The sequence below is a fragment of the Bactrocera latifrons genome, unplaced genomic scaffold (genome assembly GCF_001853355.1).
Source record: "Bactrocera latifrons isolate USDA-ARS-PBARC rearing strain unplaced genomic scaffold, ASM185335v1 scaffold_2, whole genome shotgun sequence".
Lineage (NCBI taxonomy): Eukaryota > Metazoa > Arthropoda > Insecta > Diptera > Tephritidae > Bactrocera > Bactrocera latifrons.
Genome location: NW_017535518.1, coordinates 1,226,402 through 1,242,048, shown reverse-complemented (window position 1 = coordinate 1,242,048; position 15,647 = coordinate 1,226,402). Strand labels below are relative to the sequence as shown.

The 15,647-nt window shown below is 35.7% G+C and overlaps 4 protein-coding genes across 6 annotated transcripts in view; 2 read left to right on the top strand and 2 right to left on the bottom strand.

Moving 5' to 3' along the window:
- Nucleotides 1-3,119: 3,119 nt before the first annotated feature.
- Nucleotides 3,120-5,848, bottom strand: LOC108967938 (probable serine/threonine-protein kinase yakA). The gene is made up of 3 exons (XM_018931640.1): nucleotides 5,032-5,848; nucleotides 4,379-4,959; nucleotides 3,120-4,316 (listed from the first exon to the last, which is right to left on the bottom strand). The coding sequence occupies exons 1-3, from the start codon at nucleotides 5,083-5,085 to the stop codon at nucleotides 3,818-3,820; spliced, it is 1,134 nt and encodes a 377-aa protein (XP_018787185.1). The 5' UTR covers nucleotides 5,086-5,848; the 3' UTR covers nucleotides 3,120-3,817.
- A 603-nt stretch (nucleotides 5,849-6,451) lies between these two features.
- On the top strand, nucleotides 6,452-7,987 carry LOC108967906 (geranylgeranyl transferase type-2 subunit beta). Its single transcript, XM_018931580.1, has one exon. The coding sequence runs from the start codon at nucleotides 6,603-6,605 to the stop codon at nucleotides 7,626-7,628; it is 1,026 nt and encodes a 341-aa protein (XP_018787125.1). The 5' UTR covers nucleotides 6,452-6,602; the 3' UTR covers nucleotides 7,629-7,987.
- A 234-nt stretch (nucleotides 7,988-8,221) lies between these two features.
- On the bottom strand, nucleotides 8,222-12,532 carry LOC108967905 (ectonucleoside triphosphate diphosphohydrolase 5). 2 transcript variants are annotated; one of them, XM_018931578.1, is made up of 6 exons: nucleotides 12,165-12,532; nucleotides 10,339-10,492; nucleotides 10,134-10,277; nucleotides 9,407-10,049; nucleotides 9,002-9,344; nucleotides 8,222-8,935 (listed from the first exon to the last, which is right to left on the bottom strand). In XM_018931578.1, exons 1-6 carry the CDS (start codon nucleotides 12,195-12,197, stop codon nucleotides 8,846-8,848), a joined length of 1,407 nt encoding a protein of 468 aa, XP_018787123.1. In that variant the 5' UTR covers nucleotides 12,198-12,532; the 3' UTR covers nucleotides 8,222-8,845. The 2 variants fall into 2 exon arrangements, with proteins under 2 accessions (XP_018787123.1, XP_018787124.1); XM_018931579.1 differs by lacking the exon at nucleotides 12,165-12,532 and adding an exon at nucleotides 10,592-10,732.
- A 565-nt stretch (nucleotides 12,533-13,097) lies between these two features.
- Nucleotides 13,098-15,647, top strand: part of LOC108967931 (ethanolamine-phosphate cytidylyltransferase) — a 16,196-nt gene continuing 13,646 nt past the window's right edge. The window contains exon 1 of one of the 2 annotated variants that reach the window (XM_018931632.1): nucleotides 13,098-13,605. In XM_018931632.1, the coding sequence (XP_018787177.1) occupies nucleotides 13,445-13,605 (161 nt within the window). In that variant the 5' untranslated portion in view covers nucleotides 13,098-13,444. The remainder of the gene's footprint in view (nucleotides 13,606-15,647) is intronic. The other variant, XM_018931633.1, reaches the window with a different exon arrangement.

The window sequence follows — 15,647 nt, the reverse complement described above, 5'->3', positions numbered from 1 at the left end:
GCCAGACGTAATACACTTACGGCACCTTCAGCGAATTTTGTTTTATCTTTCTAATCGCCTGAAAACGGGTTCGACGGCGCAGCAATTTCAGTTTGGGAAACAAGAAAATATCACAGGGTGCCAAATTTGGTGAATACGGTGATTGATGGTATTCATTGCGCTTTCGGCTTTAAATTCGGTCAGAATCGTGGCTTGATACCATGGCTTGTTCTGCTACAATTCCGGCCGTTTTCAACGTATGTTCTTACCGAAGCGCCTCAATCCGGCCTCCTTATTGACCGTCTGTCCCTCCGGAGCAAATTAATAATGCACCAAACCCCGAATATCAAAAAAAACATTGAAGTTTGCCTTGATTTTTTAGCAATTTTGGTGTGTTTTTTTAGTTTAGGCAGTTTAGTTATAATGCTTTGCATTAATGTGGGATCGGCATTCATACAAATAATATTCATGCCCAAACAGACCTGTTAACGGTACTCTTTTTGAAGAAATTCAGCTTTATCGGAACGAGTCGAGCAGGAACACGTATCATGCCAAAAATATCCACCAAAATCATTCGAATGGACTCGCAAGAGATGTCAAGCTCTCATGCCATCTCTCTAAGCCTTGCCTGACGTTGTTCAAGCACACTATCCTTCACTTTTTCAATATTTTCGTTAATGAAAAAGGTCGAATGTCGTCCAGAACGAGGCAGGTCGTCAACGATCTCTCAACCGTCTTTGAAGATTTTGTACCACTTGTAAGCTTGTGTTTTTGATAAAATTGGATCAGCGTAAGCCTTTTCCAACATTCGCAACGATTCCGCGCACAAAATTTGGTTAGATATACAAAATTTGAGACAAAGTCTTTGTTCGATCTCTTTATCCATTGTAAAAATCGCAACGCACTACGGAGGTGTATCGACTTAAGCAGCGGCTGTGAGCAAACTTAATGACAGATCGCGCTCATATTTGGCATTGTAATAAAGGACAGTCCTACCAACTTAACAAAATACATTTCAAAGAGCAACCTTTGAATAATATTTTGTGAATTTTTCATTAATATTTTTTGGTAATTTAGTCCTTGGCAGCTGGATTCCGGTAGCATCAGCCAAAAACGTCTCCTCGACATTCACAGGGGAACTATTAATACTTTCACTGACTCCTACCCAGTGAATGGCGTATTTGGAGTCGAAACACCATAAATCGCAGAACTAGAGCATCTTCGTTCTATGCATTGAAGAATAGACCCTGGAATAATTCAAATTATGTACAATGCAATGAGTCCAGCACGATATTAAACATCTCTTTGCATGTCCCATGAAATCTACTCACTTAACACCCTTTGATCCGTGCTCGTTTCCTGGACCCGCCGTTAAGTCACTTCAATGAAAGCCAACATTTTAGGTACTTTCCCAAAAACAGGGTCAGGGTACTCACAACAACAACAACATTGAACGATCTTTATTATAATTAACAGATGTCGTCACATTTGGAGTCTTGCTGCCACTATAGTTCTTCGTCTGTGATAGATGGTGGTTTGACTCCAAGAACGCCATTAACGGGAAGGGAGTCTGTGAAGGTGTTCATGGCTCCACTGTGAGTGGCGGTCAGTACCTGTCGAAAGTCAGTTGTGTCCGAAATCCGGTTGGCGTACTGTACGACGTCGTCGACGTAGTCAAGGAAAGACCTTTTGATACTCCCAGTAGGTGGTTCCGCTTCAAGCAGATGGCTGCAGAGGTGATTTCTACGAAAACATCCCAGAAGGAACTGCTTGCAGAGGAGTTCATTATGCTCCTTTACTGGGAGCATAACCGTCTCACTATGAAGGTGTTCAATGGAAGACATCAAAAGGCATCCCGTCGTGGTCCGGAATGCAGTATTTTGGCAGGTCTGAAGTTTCCTCATCTGCGTACCACTGCATTCAGGCGACCATATTGGTGCTGCGTAGTTAAGGACCGGCTGGCCGATTGCCTTGTAAGTTGCCAACAACGTTTCTTTGTCTTTTCCCCATGTGCTGCCGGCTAGCGACGTGAAGATTTTGTCGTGGCTCTTGTATGGGATGAGGAGGAGCATAGACTATCGAAGGTTACGCCTAAAATCTTAGGGTTATTGACAGTCGGAATTTTGACGCCGTCGACTGCAATATTAAGTTCAAGTCTATACTCCTTCGTTCAGTTCGCAAATATGGTCGCTGTGGATTTGGAGGGGGATAGTGTGAGGTTCCGTGCAGTGAAGAAACAAGAAAGGTCGGAGAAGTAGTTGTTTACCTTCGAACACATGCCACCGATTCCATTGCCCGACGTAAATATCGTGCAATCATCCGCGTACGAGGTTATGGAAACCCTCTCTGGTGGTTGCGAGAGTTTCGAGATGTAGAAGTTAAACAGTAACGGTTAGAGGACACCACCATGCGGAACCCCCTGTTTAATTCTTCTGAGTTTAGATGTTTCATCTCGACATATAACGGATGACTGACGACCGTTCAGGTAGTTCATGGTCCACCTCTTTAGCCCTGGAGGAAGCGTAGTTTTTTCAATGTCCTGCAGTAGCGTTTTGTGGTTGATTGTGTCAAAAGCTTTTGACAAGTCCAACGCTACGAGGATCGTTCTCTCACAGGGTGGTTTCTGGTTGAGGCCACGAACTATCTGAGCGTTTATAACGCTAAGTGGTGTGCACTTTTCGGAATCCATTCTGGTGACTGGTTAGGCTCAGGTGGTGAGTGAAAGTCGGGAGTAGCAAGGCCTCAAGTGACTTCACTACTGGGGAGAGGAGAGTTAACACATCTCTTCGTCGGCTAAAATAAGCTCGCGCCCTTCTTCGGGTCCGTATTTTGTCATTTACTCCGATATGTTGAAAGAAGTCAAGAAGTTTCGTGAGGTTGTTATTGTAGAGGCAGATTTCTGCCGAGTTGACAGGCCTTGGCTTGATAAAAAAAATCCGCGTCCGTAGATGCGAATTCTGAACTTTGCGGAAATTATTTAAGTGATTGTGGAGCCAGCAGTGGTAAGCGTCTAGTATGGTTGTAGTTGTCCTGGAGAAAGTAATGTTGAACAAGAATTTTCTACAATACAAGACAATCGAAAGTTTTTAATACAAATTTCACACCACAATTCTTGAGAGCCGAGTTAAAATATAAAAATATTTCATTTTTTCCAAAATACCTTTCTTTAATTCAAATGAACATGATACACATATAGGTCATTTACATGCATATGTAATTTGCAATAGCACCAGACAGTGGAAATCTCAAAGAATCAATTTACATAAACGTTTTTTTATTTTTTAATTTTCTTTTTTACTTTTTAGTGGCTTTGATAAGTTTGGCTCATGCGATTTACGGACATTTTATCTCTTTCATTTTATAAACAAAAATCCTACGAATGTCATGTAGGTAGCAAAGGATAAACATGTGTTTAGGTATAAGTATTAGATGTATATAAAAAAAATGATCATTGCAAAGAAAATATTACTGTTGTTATTATTTATGTATAGAGATGCTATAAAATTTTGGGTGTTGAAAATTAGTTATTTTTATTATTGCTTTAAAAATGTATCAATAACTGTGTGTAAGAATTGCAAAGGTCAAATGATGTTGACTTATAGTTGAATTAATATTCCAATCAAATTTGTTTGGTTGAAAGTCGCTGATATTACTTGAGAGATATTGTTGAGACTGTTGGATGTACGAGAAAATTAAATGTGTAATATATGTGTAGCAGACAACTGAAAAATGGCTAAAAGACGCACGAACGCAGTAAGCAATATTAATAAAATATTTATTTTTCTCTTTACGATCACGGCGATGTTTGAGTAAATAACTTCCGTTGTAATTAACCGCGTTACCGACGCATCTGGAAGCCATTGGATCCATCCGGACCACGAGGCAAACGTAAAATGCTCTCTTGCTGTTGTAGTCTTAAAGCCGATGATGACACGCTGCCACCGACTACGGGCGACCATGTTTGATGTTGGTTCTGTGGTTGTGGCTTCGGATGTTGGTGCTGATGCTGCAACGCAGTCGGTAGCGGAAGTGGCAGCAGCGCTGACATTGAACGTGAGTTATAAGCGGGTGGTATCTGTTGTTGTTGTTGCTGTTTCTGTTGCTGCATATAATAGTAGTTCGATTGCTGTTGTTGTTGTTGTTGCTGCTGATGATTGTAATAGTTATTATACATATTAAGTGGCGAACCATTGCCACCACCACCACCTCCGCCTTTGCCGCCAGACTGATTGACCTTGGGGGAAGCGGTGTTGCTCTTGTACGCATTGTTTGTGCTGACAGTCGTGTTGACAGTGGCGGTTGTTGATGCAGTCGAATTATTCGATGCATTTGACGCGCTGCCGCATTGAAAACAAAAATTATAAATGGTACTTTAAGTGGTCTCGAAAAGCTTACTCACCCCAAATCATCTTCCGGATTTTTTGCTGATCCTAGAATACGTAAACGGGCTTCTGCGTACTCTTGCTCACGTTGCTGCAACGTTTTAATGGGCTGACGCGGTTTAATACCATTATTACGCGGTTCCATTGATTGAGTTGGACGACGTAGTATTTTCACAGTCTGCAAATTGGTTGGTGTCGCATAATTCTGAGACTGGAACTCGTCCGCCGGTTTATGTAGCATCATCATAACCGGTTGAAATGAAGCTGTCATATCGTCCAGTGGCGATTTTAAATCAGCGGCAGTAGTAGTACCGCCTATTGCGGCCTGTATATTGCCACTACTGTTTGCGTTGCGCTGTAGTAATTTCATCGGAACGGTTGCGGCGACAGCAGGTGTTGGAAACTCAACTGTGGAGAACGTAAATTGATTGGGATCAGCTGTTGAAGTTGTGTTTGTATTTTTGGAAAACACTCCAAGTGAAGAATTTGCTGAACTTGTCGAATTTGTTGGCAAATTTAAGCACTTTTTGGCACTATCGGTTTTTTGAGGTTGTGTATCCTGTTGTTTTTGTTGTATCTTCTGCAATGTATCTGTCAACTGAAAGTTGTGGGAAATTAATATATGAAATACTTAATTGTAAAAACTACATATTGTATGCATTTTACTTACACCAGCTTCATCAATTTCCTCCCAATTGTCTAGCACTTCGTCACCATTGGACATTTCTAGCTAGCGGCGTTTTGGTAGACTGGTGTGTGCAAACTTCTTCACACCCGGATTTGGAAACAAGTTGTATGCTTCAGTGTCCACCTATATCCTTCTGAAGTACACAGATTTGCCCCTTTGTGAAAAATTGTATAAACTCAATGAATTTTAACAACGTTCAAAGCTCCAAGCAGCAACACAGCAATTTGTCTTTGCTAAGAAGTTTGTCACTTTGCTTTTTTTGCTTTTATTCGCTGCTTGCGCTGTACGGCCGTCTGCTGCTGCTGTTGCTCTGCTTCGCCTTTCACTTTCGTCTTTTCCTGCTGCTCGCACTGTTCCGTTTCCCTTTACTCATGAATAATCCATGTGTAAGTTTTAAATAATTATTATTTTTTAAAATCTTATTTCCCTGACTGCCCTTGGCAATGCAAACAAATTTAAAGACCTTCCCAACGATTATATGGTCGCCTTTTCTATTACGTTTACTGGCAATAGCAGCGCTGCTACTATTTCCACAACTTCCAGTTCCTCGTTGTCTTTTCACTATTTCTTTCGCTTCAGCCAGCGTTGCAAATTTTCCACTTCACAATGTCTTCACGCTTTTTTCACAATTTGCGTTTTCTATTTTTCTATAATTAATAGCAAATTTTACAAACTGATTTACGTTTACACTTCGAATTTCACACGTTTTTTAAAATGAATTAAAATTGAATGTGTGAAATTTGGGTGGAATATTAAATTTATATTCTCCTCTGCCACCACTGCTGCTGCTGCTGCAACTCCGCTACTTCCACGAATCACGACTACGGAGATAAAGAAGGAAACGATGAGCAATCACAAAGAAATGATAAAATATAAAGGCAAGAAAATTGTGGAATGTGGAACACAAATGGGTCTGTTCGCTTACTTCCATGTGATATGTAATTTAGCAATTTGCCAATTAATAGGGAGAAACAGCTGATAGCAGCGAATTTAAATCATTGGTGTATGCAAAAATTGGCGAAATGCTTGTAAAAAATTAAAAGTTTAAGACTTTAAATAATTTTCGCTATAACTTTATGTTTTACATGTATATATGTACATACATACATTTTAATTTTTTTGCAAGCATTATATATATCAAGGTTGAAAGGAGTGTACAATTATTAAACATAATTACTATGATATAGAAACACATAATTATTTATTTAATCAGTATTTTTTTATTAAAAGCGGTCGGTTGCACTTTAATGCAAATTTTATATATATATATTGGTATTCACGACTTCATAACATATAGTTAAAATTATAACGTCGTTGAAAAGTTGGCAACAGCGCTGAGCTCTAATGACATTTTTCTTTTCATTTATTCAGCTGACATTCTTGATTAATAATTATTTTGATCTTGCCTCTTTCTATTTTTACTTTATCAATTAGCCAATAACAACGCGCTATTACAGCAAAGGAATTAAAATTAATCAGTGCAGCATTGTCGATACGTATATACAAAAGTAATATTTTAGCATTTAAATTACGAGTCACAGCAAGTCGCATAAATGGATTTCACAAGTTTTGCAAAGCCCAGTAATGTGGACGCCAATAATGAAAATAACGCCACTGATTTACACTTTTGGAAACATGTTGAATATATTGAGAATCATGGAAAGGATCAGGACGATTACGAATACTGCATGACTGAATTTTTACGTATGTCGGGTATATATTGGGGTGTGACAGCCTTAGATATAATGAACCAGCTGGATCGTTTGGATCGTACATCAATAATAGATTTCATACGTCGCTGCCAATGTCCGGTTACAGGTGGCTTCGCGCCATGTGAAGGTCACGACCCCCATATATTATACACACTTTCTGCCATACAAATTCTCTGCATTTATGACGCTTTAAATGAAATAGATTGTGAAGCTGTTGTGCGCTACGTAAGTGGTTTACAACAATTCGATGGCAGCTTTTTTGGCGACAAATGGGGTGAGGTGGATACACGTTTTAGCTTTTGTGCTGTTGCCATACTTACATTATTGGGACGTATGGAGGGCACAATTAATGTAGATCGTGCAATCAAATTCGTAATGTCATGCTGCAATCAAACCGATGGTGGCTTTGGTTCGAAACCTGGCGCCGAATCACATGCCGGCTTAATATACTGTTGTGTGGGCTTTCTTTCGCTAACACAAAGTTTACACCTACTCGACGTCGATAAGTTAGGGTGGTGGTTGTGCGAACGTCAACTCACTTCGGGTGGTCTAAATGGACGACCAGAAAAACTGCCTGACGTCTGTTACTCATGGTGGGTGCTCTCTTCATTAACCATTATGGGGCGTCTACATTGGATTAGCGCCGAGAAACTAAAACAGTTTATATTAACGTGTCAAGACAGCGAAACTGGTGGTTTTGCTGATCGTACCGGTAATATGCCAGATATCTTTCATACACTATTTGGCATCGGTGCTCTTTCGATACTGGGATTTGAGGGCCTCAAAGCCATTAACCCTACGTTGTGTATGCCACAATATGTAATTGATCGTTTAGGTATTAAGCCGCAAATATTGTCAAAACCATAAACTTGAAGATGCAAATAATTTTCGGTAACAGACATATTGCGCAAAGTTCTAAAATATTCTGTTAAGTACATAAAGTTTGCACAACTACAAAAAAAGTAATTGAAAATAAACTTTTAATTGCTTTATTTTATTATTTGTTTATATTAAGTATGATGTAAAGAAAATGTAAACTCCAATTGCTTTAATTGCTATATGCACTGTATCAAAGATATGTAATATTAACTTTATTTGTGTTTGTTTAAACAGATTTAGTAAATGAAATAGTCAAGATAAAATAAGAAAACAGAATTAAAGACATTTGTATGAAATAAGCGATAAAATGTACAATAATAAAGAACATATGTAATGGACACACGTCAGTCATTTTCTATTTTTATTAATTTTTTTTCGGTTTTAGACAAGCATACTTAATCCACAGAATATTTTTATTGCAGACCCTTCTTAAATATTGCTTGCACAATAATCCACATAATGTCATAATCATACGACAATAAAACACATCGACATTATAGGTTCCGTTGCATGTCATAGCAATCCAAGTGTTGTTTACAAAGCAAAAACAATATTCCTTAAGTAATTTACAGAGCGAGCAATTATAGTTGATTTAAATTGTTAATTTATTTATCATTATTTAATAAAGTACAGTACAGCATTAGATCGTCAAATTGCAATTTATTTGTAATATTTACACAATCCAAACAATACACTACTACAATCATATAAGTAAACGGGTTTTTGTTTTATATACACGATACTTTATAACATTTAGGAAAATTATCTAAAAAAAAAACTAAAAGTAAAATATATATTGATAAACTCATTGCCAACACATAGTGTTTAACGGTAGATAAATGATTAAAAGCTATGAATAATTTCTAACAAACACATTCGAATAATACACAAAAATATCAATTAAAGTCACACTACATTAATATTATTGAATTGAAATAAAAGTGACAACATTTTAGTTTACTAAGGCACTAAGGCATTTAGTTACAACATACAATTATTAGCGCTAAGTTCTAAATAGCCTCGAGTATTTGCACATTCTTACGGACAGTCACTGCTGCACTGGCTTTAGAAATATTGGGTTCTTAGTTACGTTCTACGCAGCACTTTTAATTTTTTTACTACCAATTCATTAGCACTAAATAAAAAAATTTTATATGTATACTTTTTGGATGTGTTTGCGATATTTTCATTATTGCAATTTAGATTTAGGAATTGTATTTTTCATCGCTGGTCAAAACATTGTACGCACAGCCCAACGCCCATGAAATTTCATGTCCATCGATTTTTTTGTAAAGCTGCGTATTAAAAACATAAAATTATTAACGAAAAAATCCCAAAAAGAAAATTTTGGTTAGTATTACCTTTATTTTCTTGCTATCGCCCAATCCGTAACCTTCGCGCAACAAAACCGATATAAAAGTCAAATCGAAGCACATAAAAGGCTGTTCGTCATTCGCAATGCTACATATTTCCTCCGCCTTTTTGCGATAAGCAGACACAGTAATCTCACCGCCTTGGAAGGGGTCAATAAGCCCAGATTCTATGGCACGTTCGAAATAATAGCTAAAAGCAGCTACCGTATGTTGCTTCAATGTGAAGGGTTTCGGTTTAACCAACGGTAAAACTTGAGTTTTGACTGCCTCTAAGCACTGCTCAAAGTCTACAATCGGCTCTTCAGCTGTAGATTTCGGATTAGATTTGCCACTGTAAAAAAAAAAAGCAATTATTTAAAATATGGATCAAAATACACAACTGCAAGCTTTTACCTGACTTGATATTGTACATTTGAGTAAGTCCATGTACGATTGTTAATTATTGGATTAATGCACACAGATTCGACATTAGTCTCATCTTTGCTGTAACCCTTCGTAAATACTGAGTGACGCGCCGCCATTAAACCCAATCCTAAGTAACTGTGCGTAAAGACGGCAATTTGCCGATTCAATGTATTCACTTCGTGCATATACTTTTCGTATAGCGGTAATTGATCGGGGTCTGTGGGTGCAAAAGTGACTTGTGTACTACCGCCACCCAAATCCAAGGCCGCGGCTTGATTGACTTTGGAAAGGCGACCAAGCAAAAAGTTAACTGTAAACCACGAAAAAATTCCCTCGTCAGTTCCATCCATAATCTCTACTGCATCTGGCTCAACGCTAAATCCCGACTTCTCGAAAAGTTCACGCACGGCATTTAAAAGATTTTCGGCCTTATGTTGTGGCAGAAGTCGCAGGCCCGCTGTAGCTTTCAGCACTAAAGGCGTCGTTGACCATTTTTCTTTGGGTACAAACGCTTTAGCGTCATCAAGTAGCAGTTTAATGGAATGTGCACCTTGGGATGGATTTTCCGCAAAAGACGAGAGTCCCGGCTTGCGTTCTTTGAAAAGCTCCTCAGACAAGACCAGCTTGTTGTCTTTACAATTGTAGGAAAAATTATTGTTAAACTTAGGGTTGATATAAAGGACAACGTAAATAACTGAATACAATTTTTATTTACCAATAAAGCTTCTATCAAATTTGTATGCCAAAACCCGACTACCGGTCGAACCAGCGTCGATGATAACAGCAAACTGATTGCGTGTGTAACCTAGTTTTGATGCCAACCGCACCAAAAATGGGCTGGTGGAGTCCAAGTAAACACCTGCAGTTATAATTATTATAATTCTTCAAATACTGCTTAAATCATTATAAAAAATATTTACCGAAAAAGAATAGCAGAAATGTAGCAGACAATACCAGACAGAGAAATGAAAGCTTTAGTCCTCTAGGTAAGCCCTTCGATCCACCACCGTTTGGACTTGCAGATTTACGTCTAATGGTAGCAGCACCACCCGCTTGGTCATCGTTTGTGTTCAACTACAAGTATGAAAGAAAGATAATACAATTTTTTGTACACATTCGTAGTTTATTTTTTTCTCAGGAGAATTAGAATTACCGACATTACGGCAAACTTACCAATTGGTATTCAAACTTCATTATACGACATTTACTTAAACATTTTGTTTCGCTTTATTGTCTAAATACACTTAAATTAAGCCATTCGGCTGTATAAATATTTAACTTTGTAAAAGACTAACTCAGTTTTAGTAAAATTGTTGTAAATGCGGCAAACTGAAACGTCAAAAATGATTTGTTGTCGTAGCAGAAGGTCGGTGAGAAAAATAAGTACAATGATGTTATCGAAAACCAGCTGAGCACTTGAGCACTTATATCGTATTATAGAAAATTGTAAAGCACACTCAGAGAACGTATATACGGTCTACGGACAACCGGCATAGCGTAAAAGACGGTGCGAAAAATTTCCAGAACTTGAAATCTCAAATATTCTCTTTATATTTAAGTATGATATTGAAATAACGTAGCTATTTTTTCTATAATAAATACATACATTTTTTTAAAGTGGAAAATACATAAATAAGGAAAAAGCTATTTTATATAATTTTATGAAATATTTTGAAATGTCATTTTGCTATTTAATTACCATGCAAAATTTAACTGTGAGTCAATTAAATGAAAAGCGTTTTCGTATCATTGTTAAATAACCTTAACAGTTTATCTTATCTAAAATCAGCAAATTTTAAAATTGTAGAAAAAAAAAATTCCTTACATTACATTATCCTCTACTCTAGACATTCTCTTATCAGTGAAGTGTGTATAGTTATAAGTAAAAACCAAGGCAATAGTGGTTAGATATTATATATATATGTACATACTATAAATATTTTGCAAGCACACCATGACACAACAATTATATACCGGAATTTTCGAACTTCCTACATTACACATGCGAGTGTACAAAATTTTTTTTTAAATTAAATCTTTTTTTATATGCTTTTATATTGGTAGAGGTATCTTTTTTAAAGTTTTTTGTATACAGCTGACAAAATAGTGGAGAAATAAAGGTAAACTAAATAAAAAACATAATTTAAATCTATTCATGATAAATGAGCCCTGACCACAGAGAATCTCACGTCACTGTTGTATTTTTTTTAATGACCAGCAAACGCGCTACAATAATGTCATTTAACTTGGCATCAAACGTGCAATTTTATATATAGAAAAATAAACTTTGATCTAACACCAAATAGCTTGTAGGTATTTGTTACGATAGAAATGATAATTACTCAACAGCATCAGTGAACTAGGCAAATATATACATATGTACAATATATATTGATATTAGAAGTCAAATAACCTACACAATAAATTTTAAATTAAGTTTAATTGCCAATTTTGTAACAAAAGTGTTAATAAAATATTTGAGATAAAACAGTATTGTATGTTTATCTAGTCTAGCCTTCTGATCTCGAAAAACTACGAAAGTACCAACTGCATGTGCAAAGGTTCTTAATAGTTCATCACATGTCATAGAAAGCTAAACCGGTAAAACTTGCCCACCTCACAATTCATTATACTGCCTGTGCCTTCTGTAAGCCGCTAAATTTCGGCTGAATTTCTAGCTTGCGGCTAGTTAGAAAAGTACTGAAATTATAATAATTTAAAACAATGCATTTGTTAATTTACTCACCTTACGTTGCCGCACATCTTTTGGCGACGTCATCTTATTTTATTTGTTCGTTATTTGCTTATATCAATGTAATGCGCAAATAGTATAAATTTGATTAGGCACTGCTAATGTCAAGTCGTTATATTGGCTAGTTACGTGCGTTAATATCCACTAAATAAATATGAACAATGCACTGGCTTAGTATGTTTACTTTATTCAGCACGACTCTACAAGTTGGACATGTTTTCTTCCGTCGCGTTGTAAGTTTGCCCTTACTTCGAACTTATTAGTGACAAGCAAATATTGCAATAGCACAGTGTTTCATAAATTTAACACATTGCGCTTTAATTTCACAGGAACTACTAAAATTAGTGGCGAAATTAGACAGCGACCGGTAATGCAAAGGCAAACAAACACACAAATGTTTAGAAGATTAGTAGTTGAAGAATGGCAGCCCTAAAAGTAGAAGCGCATGCAACACTGTGGATGATGGGGTACACAAACAATTTTCGCTGTCTAATTTCTTAGCTTTGGTTTAAATGTTAGTGTTGTTTTTAACAGATAGATAAATAATAATTATTATTATATGAGGTAATGAAGAAAAAAAGCAAAGTCAAATTAATATGGCATCACATATAAAACTAGTATTAAAAAACTTTATATTATTTTTAATTTGTAATACTACTTGACTTTTTTTATATCTTATATAACATAATTTAAGAAAATAATACTTATATTTGCAATTTTTTCTACCTTTCAACTTGTTTCTCATAAACTCATGCGCTCAAGAATGTGGCAGCGCTTGTCAATCAAAATCAGCTGTAATGTAGAGTTGAAATTTTAGCACTTTCTTTTCTACTACCTTTTAGTACATCACTACCTAAGTTTTGTTGTTGCGGCAGTGTGATTTTTCGCTAAAGTTGTGACAGCTGAATAAATTGGAATAATTTGTATCCCTGCTGCAAGTAGTCTTAAAATCCATTGCGCGTGCTGGCATATATAAAATAGAAATAGAGGAACATAAATAATTCTTGTAAAGTTCTTGAGTTGTTCGGATGTGCATTTTAATACCCGTACAACGTTGTGCAAGTGTTTATAAATAAAAATTGTTAAGTAGTGTCGAGATACGACAATCAATTGCAGTAGGCGTGAAGAAAAGTTCGAAATATTGAAAATTATTAACATAAAAGTATTATACAATTTTTCAATCTGAAGAAAATTTTTTACTGAACGCAATAATAAAATCAATTAGTGTTTAAAGCAGCTGTCACGCATTCGTTGAAAAAAAGAAAGCAGATAAAATGAGTGAAAAAGTGAACCAGCCGCTGAGTAATGAAACCAGCAACGCCCAGGTGGCGACCGGCCTTAGTAATAACAATCGACAAAGTCAAGATCAGCAGCAACAAACTACTGACCAACAATCAGTTGAGAAAAAAGAAGTACGCGTCTGGTGCGATGGATGGTGAGTCATTTTACATTTCCCTTATGTTTTAGATACCTTTAGGAAATATGTATACAATATACCACGAAGTCATTGATATATTAAAATATTTGCTATATATGTATGTAGATATAAATTTTGACTTCATGCCTAATATTATATAATGTTGCGTCATTATTCAATGAAAAGTTTGGAACAGCATTATTAAATTTGAACAGTTTTGTTAAATAATTCGGTAAAAACCAAGCATATATAAATATGTATTTTGTTTTGAGCTATGGCTATTTTATTGATGCATCCAACAAAAGTTTGCTTAGGCGTTCCGTGTTTTGAACACATGGCCACCATAAATGATAAAGAGCATTAAATTCATGGTCAGAAGGTAGTCGCTTGTGAATGCCTACTACATATATGCCCTTGACATTGATGCAAGCACAAATTTTGCATTGTGGCAAAATGCACAAGATACTCGAATGTTATTGAAAAATCTACAACAAAAAATGAAATGTCAGCCGTTCGTAAAATAACCATTTACGATAGTCAGTCATTCAATTAGCGGCGATACTCACTTGGCAGCAAACTTGGTGCATAGGCATGTTTATTTGTGTGACCACAAATACATAACCATACGCATGCATTCTACATAACGCCTACATTGTAGTTCCGCTATGTACTGATAAGAGTAGGCCAGTTCCGGCTTGACATGATAAGCGAAATATGCCGCCAAAGGCTCTATATCTTTAACATGCTTTCATTTTCTTGAAAAGTGCAAAATATGTTTTGATTGCCATGTATTATTATTATTTTCCGGTGCATACACTGATTATTATCGCTTTTTCGCATTTACTCATGTTATTAAAAATTGTGTGATAAAAAAATTGCAAACATCGTTTGCAAAATGACAGAGTATATTTAATGTTAATTAATAGGCATTTAATGTTTTCTCTTTCATTGCATATGTATGTATGCAATGTGCTACCCATAATCCCTCAATATTATTTGCATATACTTACTATAGTTATTCGTATGGAATTTTCCGCTGGTACTACCTGTACGCTAAAGCATACAGTATATTGCATTTAAATCACTTCGCAGCCAATGCGAATATGGCAAATGTTAATTGGTAATTAGCAAAGCAACTTGTTAAGTTATAATTTTTTTTTACATAAAGTGAGCTGTAAGGGAAGCATATTGCAAAAAATATATATATTTAAATATTAAAACTCATTCTACATATATTTGGAAACATTTTTGTTTATTAAAGATAAATTATTGGGTAGTCGATAAAGTATTTTCGTATTTTGTCAATAGACAGTCCTATATATCCAGTGCTACCATCACATTGTGTCACACTATATGGTGTTGAAAAGATGAGATTTTAGGCTTTATTTAACAAAGAAAAAATTAAATTCAGAGAAGTTGAAAAGTAACACTGTTCAAATATGAATGAAAATAATGCAGAAATTCAGTATATTTTGAAATATTTGAATAAAAAAGAGAAAAATGCCGCGCAAGCAACCAATGAAATTTGTGAAGTTTACGGGGACGATGCGGTATCAGTATCATGTAGCACAACAATGGTTCGCTCGTTTCCGTTCTGGAAATTTCGATTTACATTGATGGAATAATGTCTCTAGCGGAAAAATGGCAAAAAGCGCTCTATCAAAATGGTACATATTTGTTTATTTATTTATTAGTATAAAAATAAAAATAAAATAAGTTGAAGTTTGATTAGAATTACAAAGAGACTTTTTCGACTAACCAATATTTGAAAACACATTTGTGTTTATACAATAATAATCAGAGTTGCGAATTTTGAATTAAAAATAATTAATCCGAAATTAGCTTTTAAAAATTTAGTTTCATTATTTAATTCGTAATACGGAATTAAATTGGAGAGTTAATTTTTTATCCAAAAATCGGAATTGGAAATTGAAAAAATATCTTTTAAATTAAAACGAATTAATAAAAACTTTATTTTTCACAAGAAAAGCTGAAGAAATATAGGTAAATAAATATAGGTATAAAGATATTGGGATAGCAATTTTTATAATTATTAATTC

Bases quoted from the DNA above. Each gene is read 5' to 3' on its own strand.
- LOC108967938 (XM_018931640.1), bottom strand. From the start codon at position 5,085: ATGTCCAATGGTGACGAAGTGCTAGACAATTGGGAGGAAATTGATGAA. The intron at 4,960-5,031 runs GTAAGTAAAATG...CACAACTTTCAG, and splicing joins AGGAAATTGATGAAGCTGGT to TTGACAGATACATTGCAGAA. The intron at 4,317-4,378 runs GTGAGTAAGCTT...TCAATGCGGCAG, and splicing joins AATCCGGAAGATGATTTGGG to CGCGTCAAATGCATCGAATA.
- LOC108967906 (XM_018931580.1), top strand. From the start codon at position 6,603: ATGGATTTCACAAGTTTTGCAAAGCCCAGTAATGTGGACGCCAATAAT.
- LOC108967905 (XM_018931578.1), bottom strand. From the start codon at position 12,197: ATGACGTCGCCAAAAGATGTGCGGCAACGTAAG. The intron at 10,278-10,338 runs GTAAATATTTTT...TTATAACTGCAG, and splicing joins ATTTCTGCTATTCTTTTTCG to GTGTTTACTTGGACTCCACC. The intron at 10,050-10,133 runs GTAAATAAAAAT...ACAATTGTAAAG, and splicing joins ATTTGATAGAAGCTTTATTG to ACAACAAGCTGGTCTTGTCT.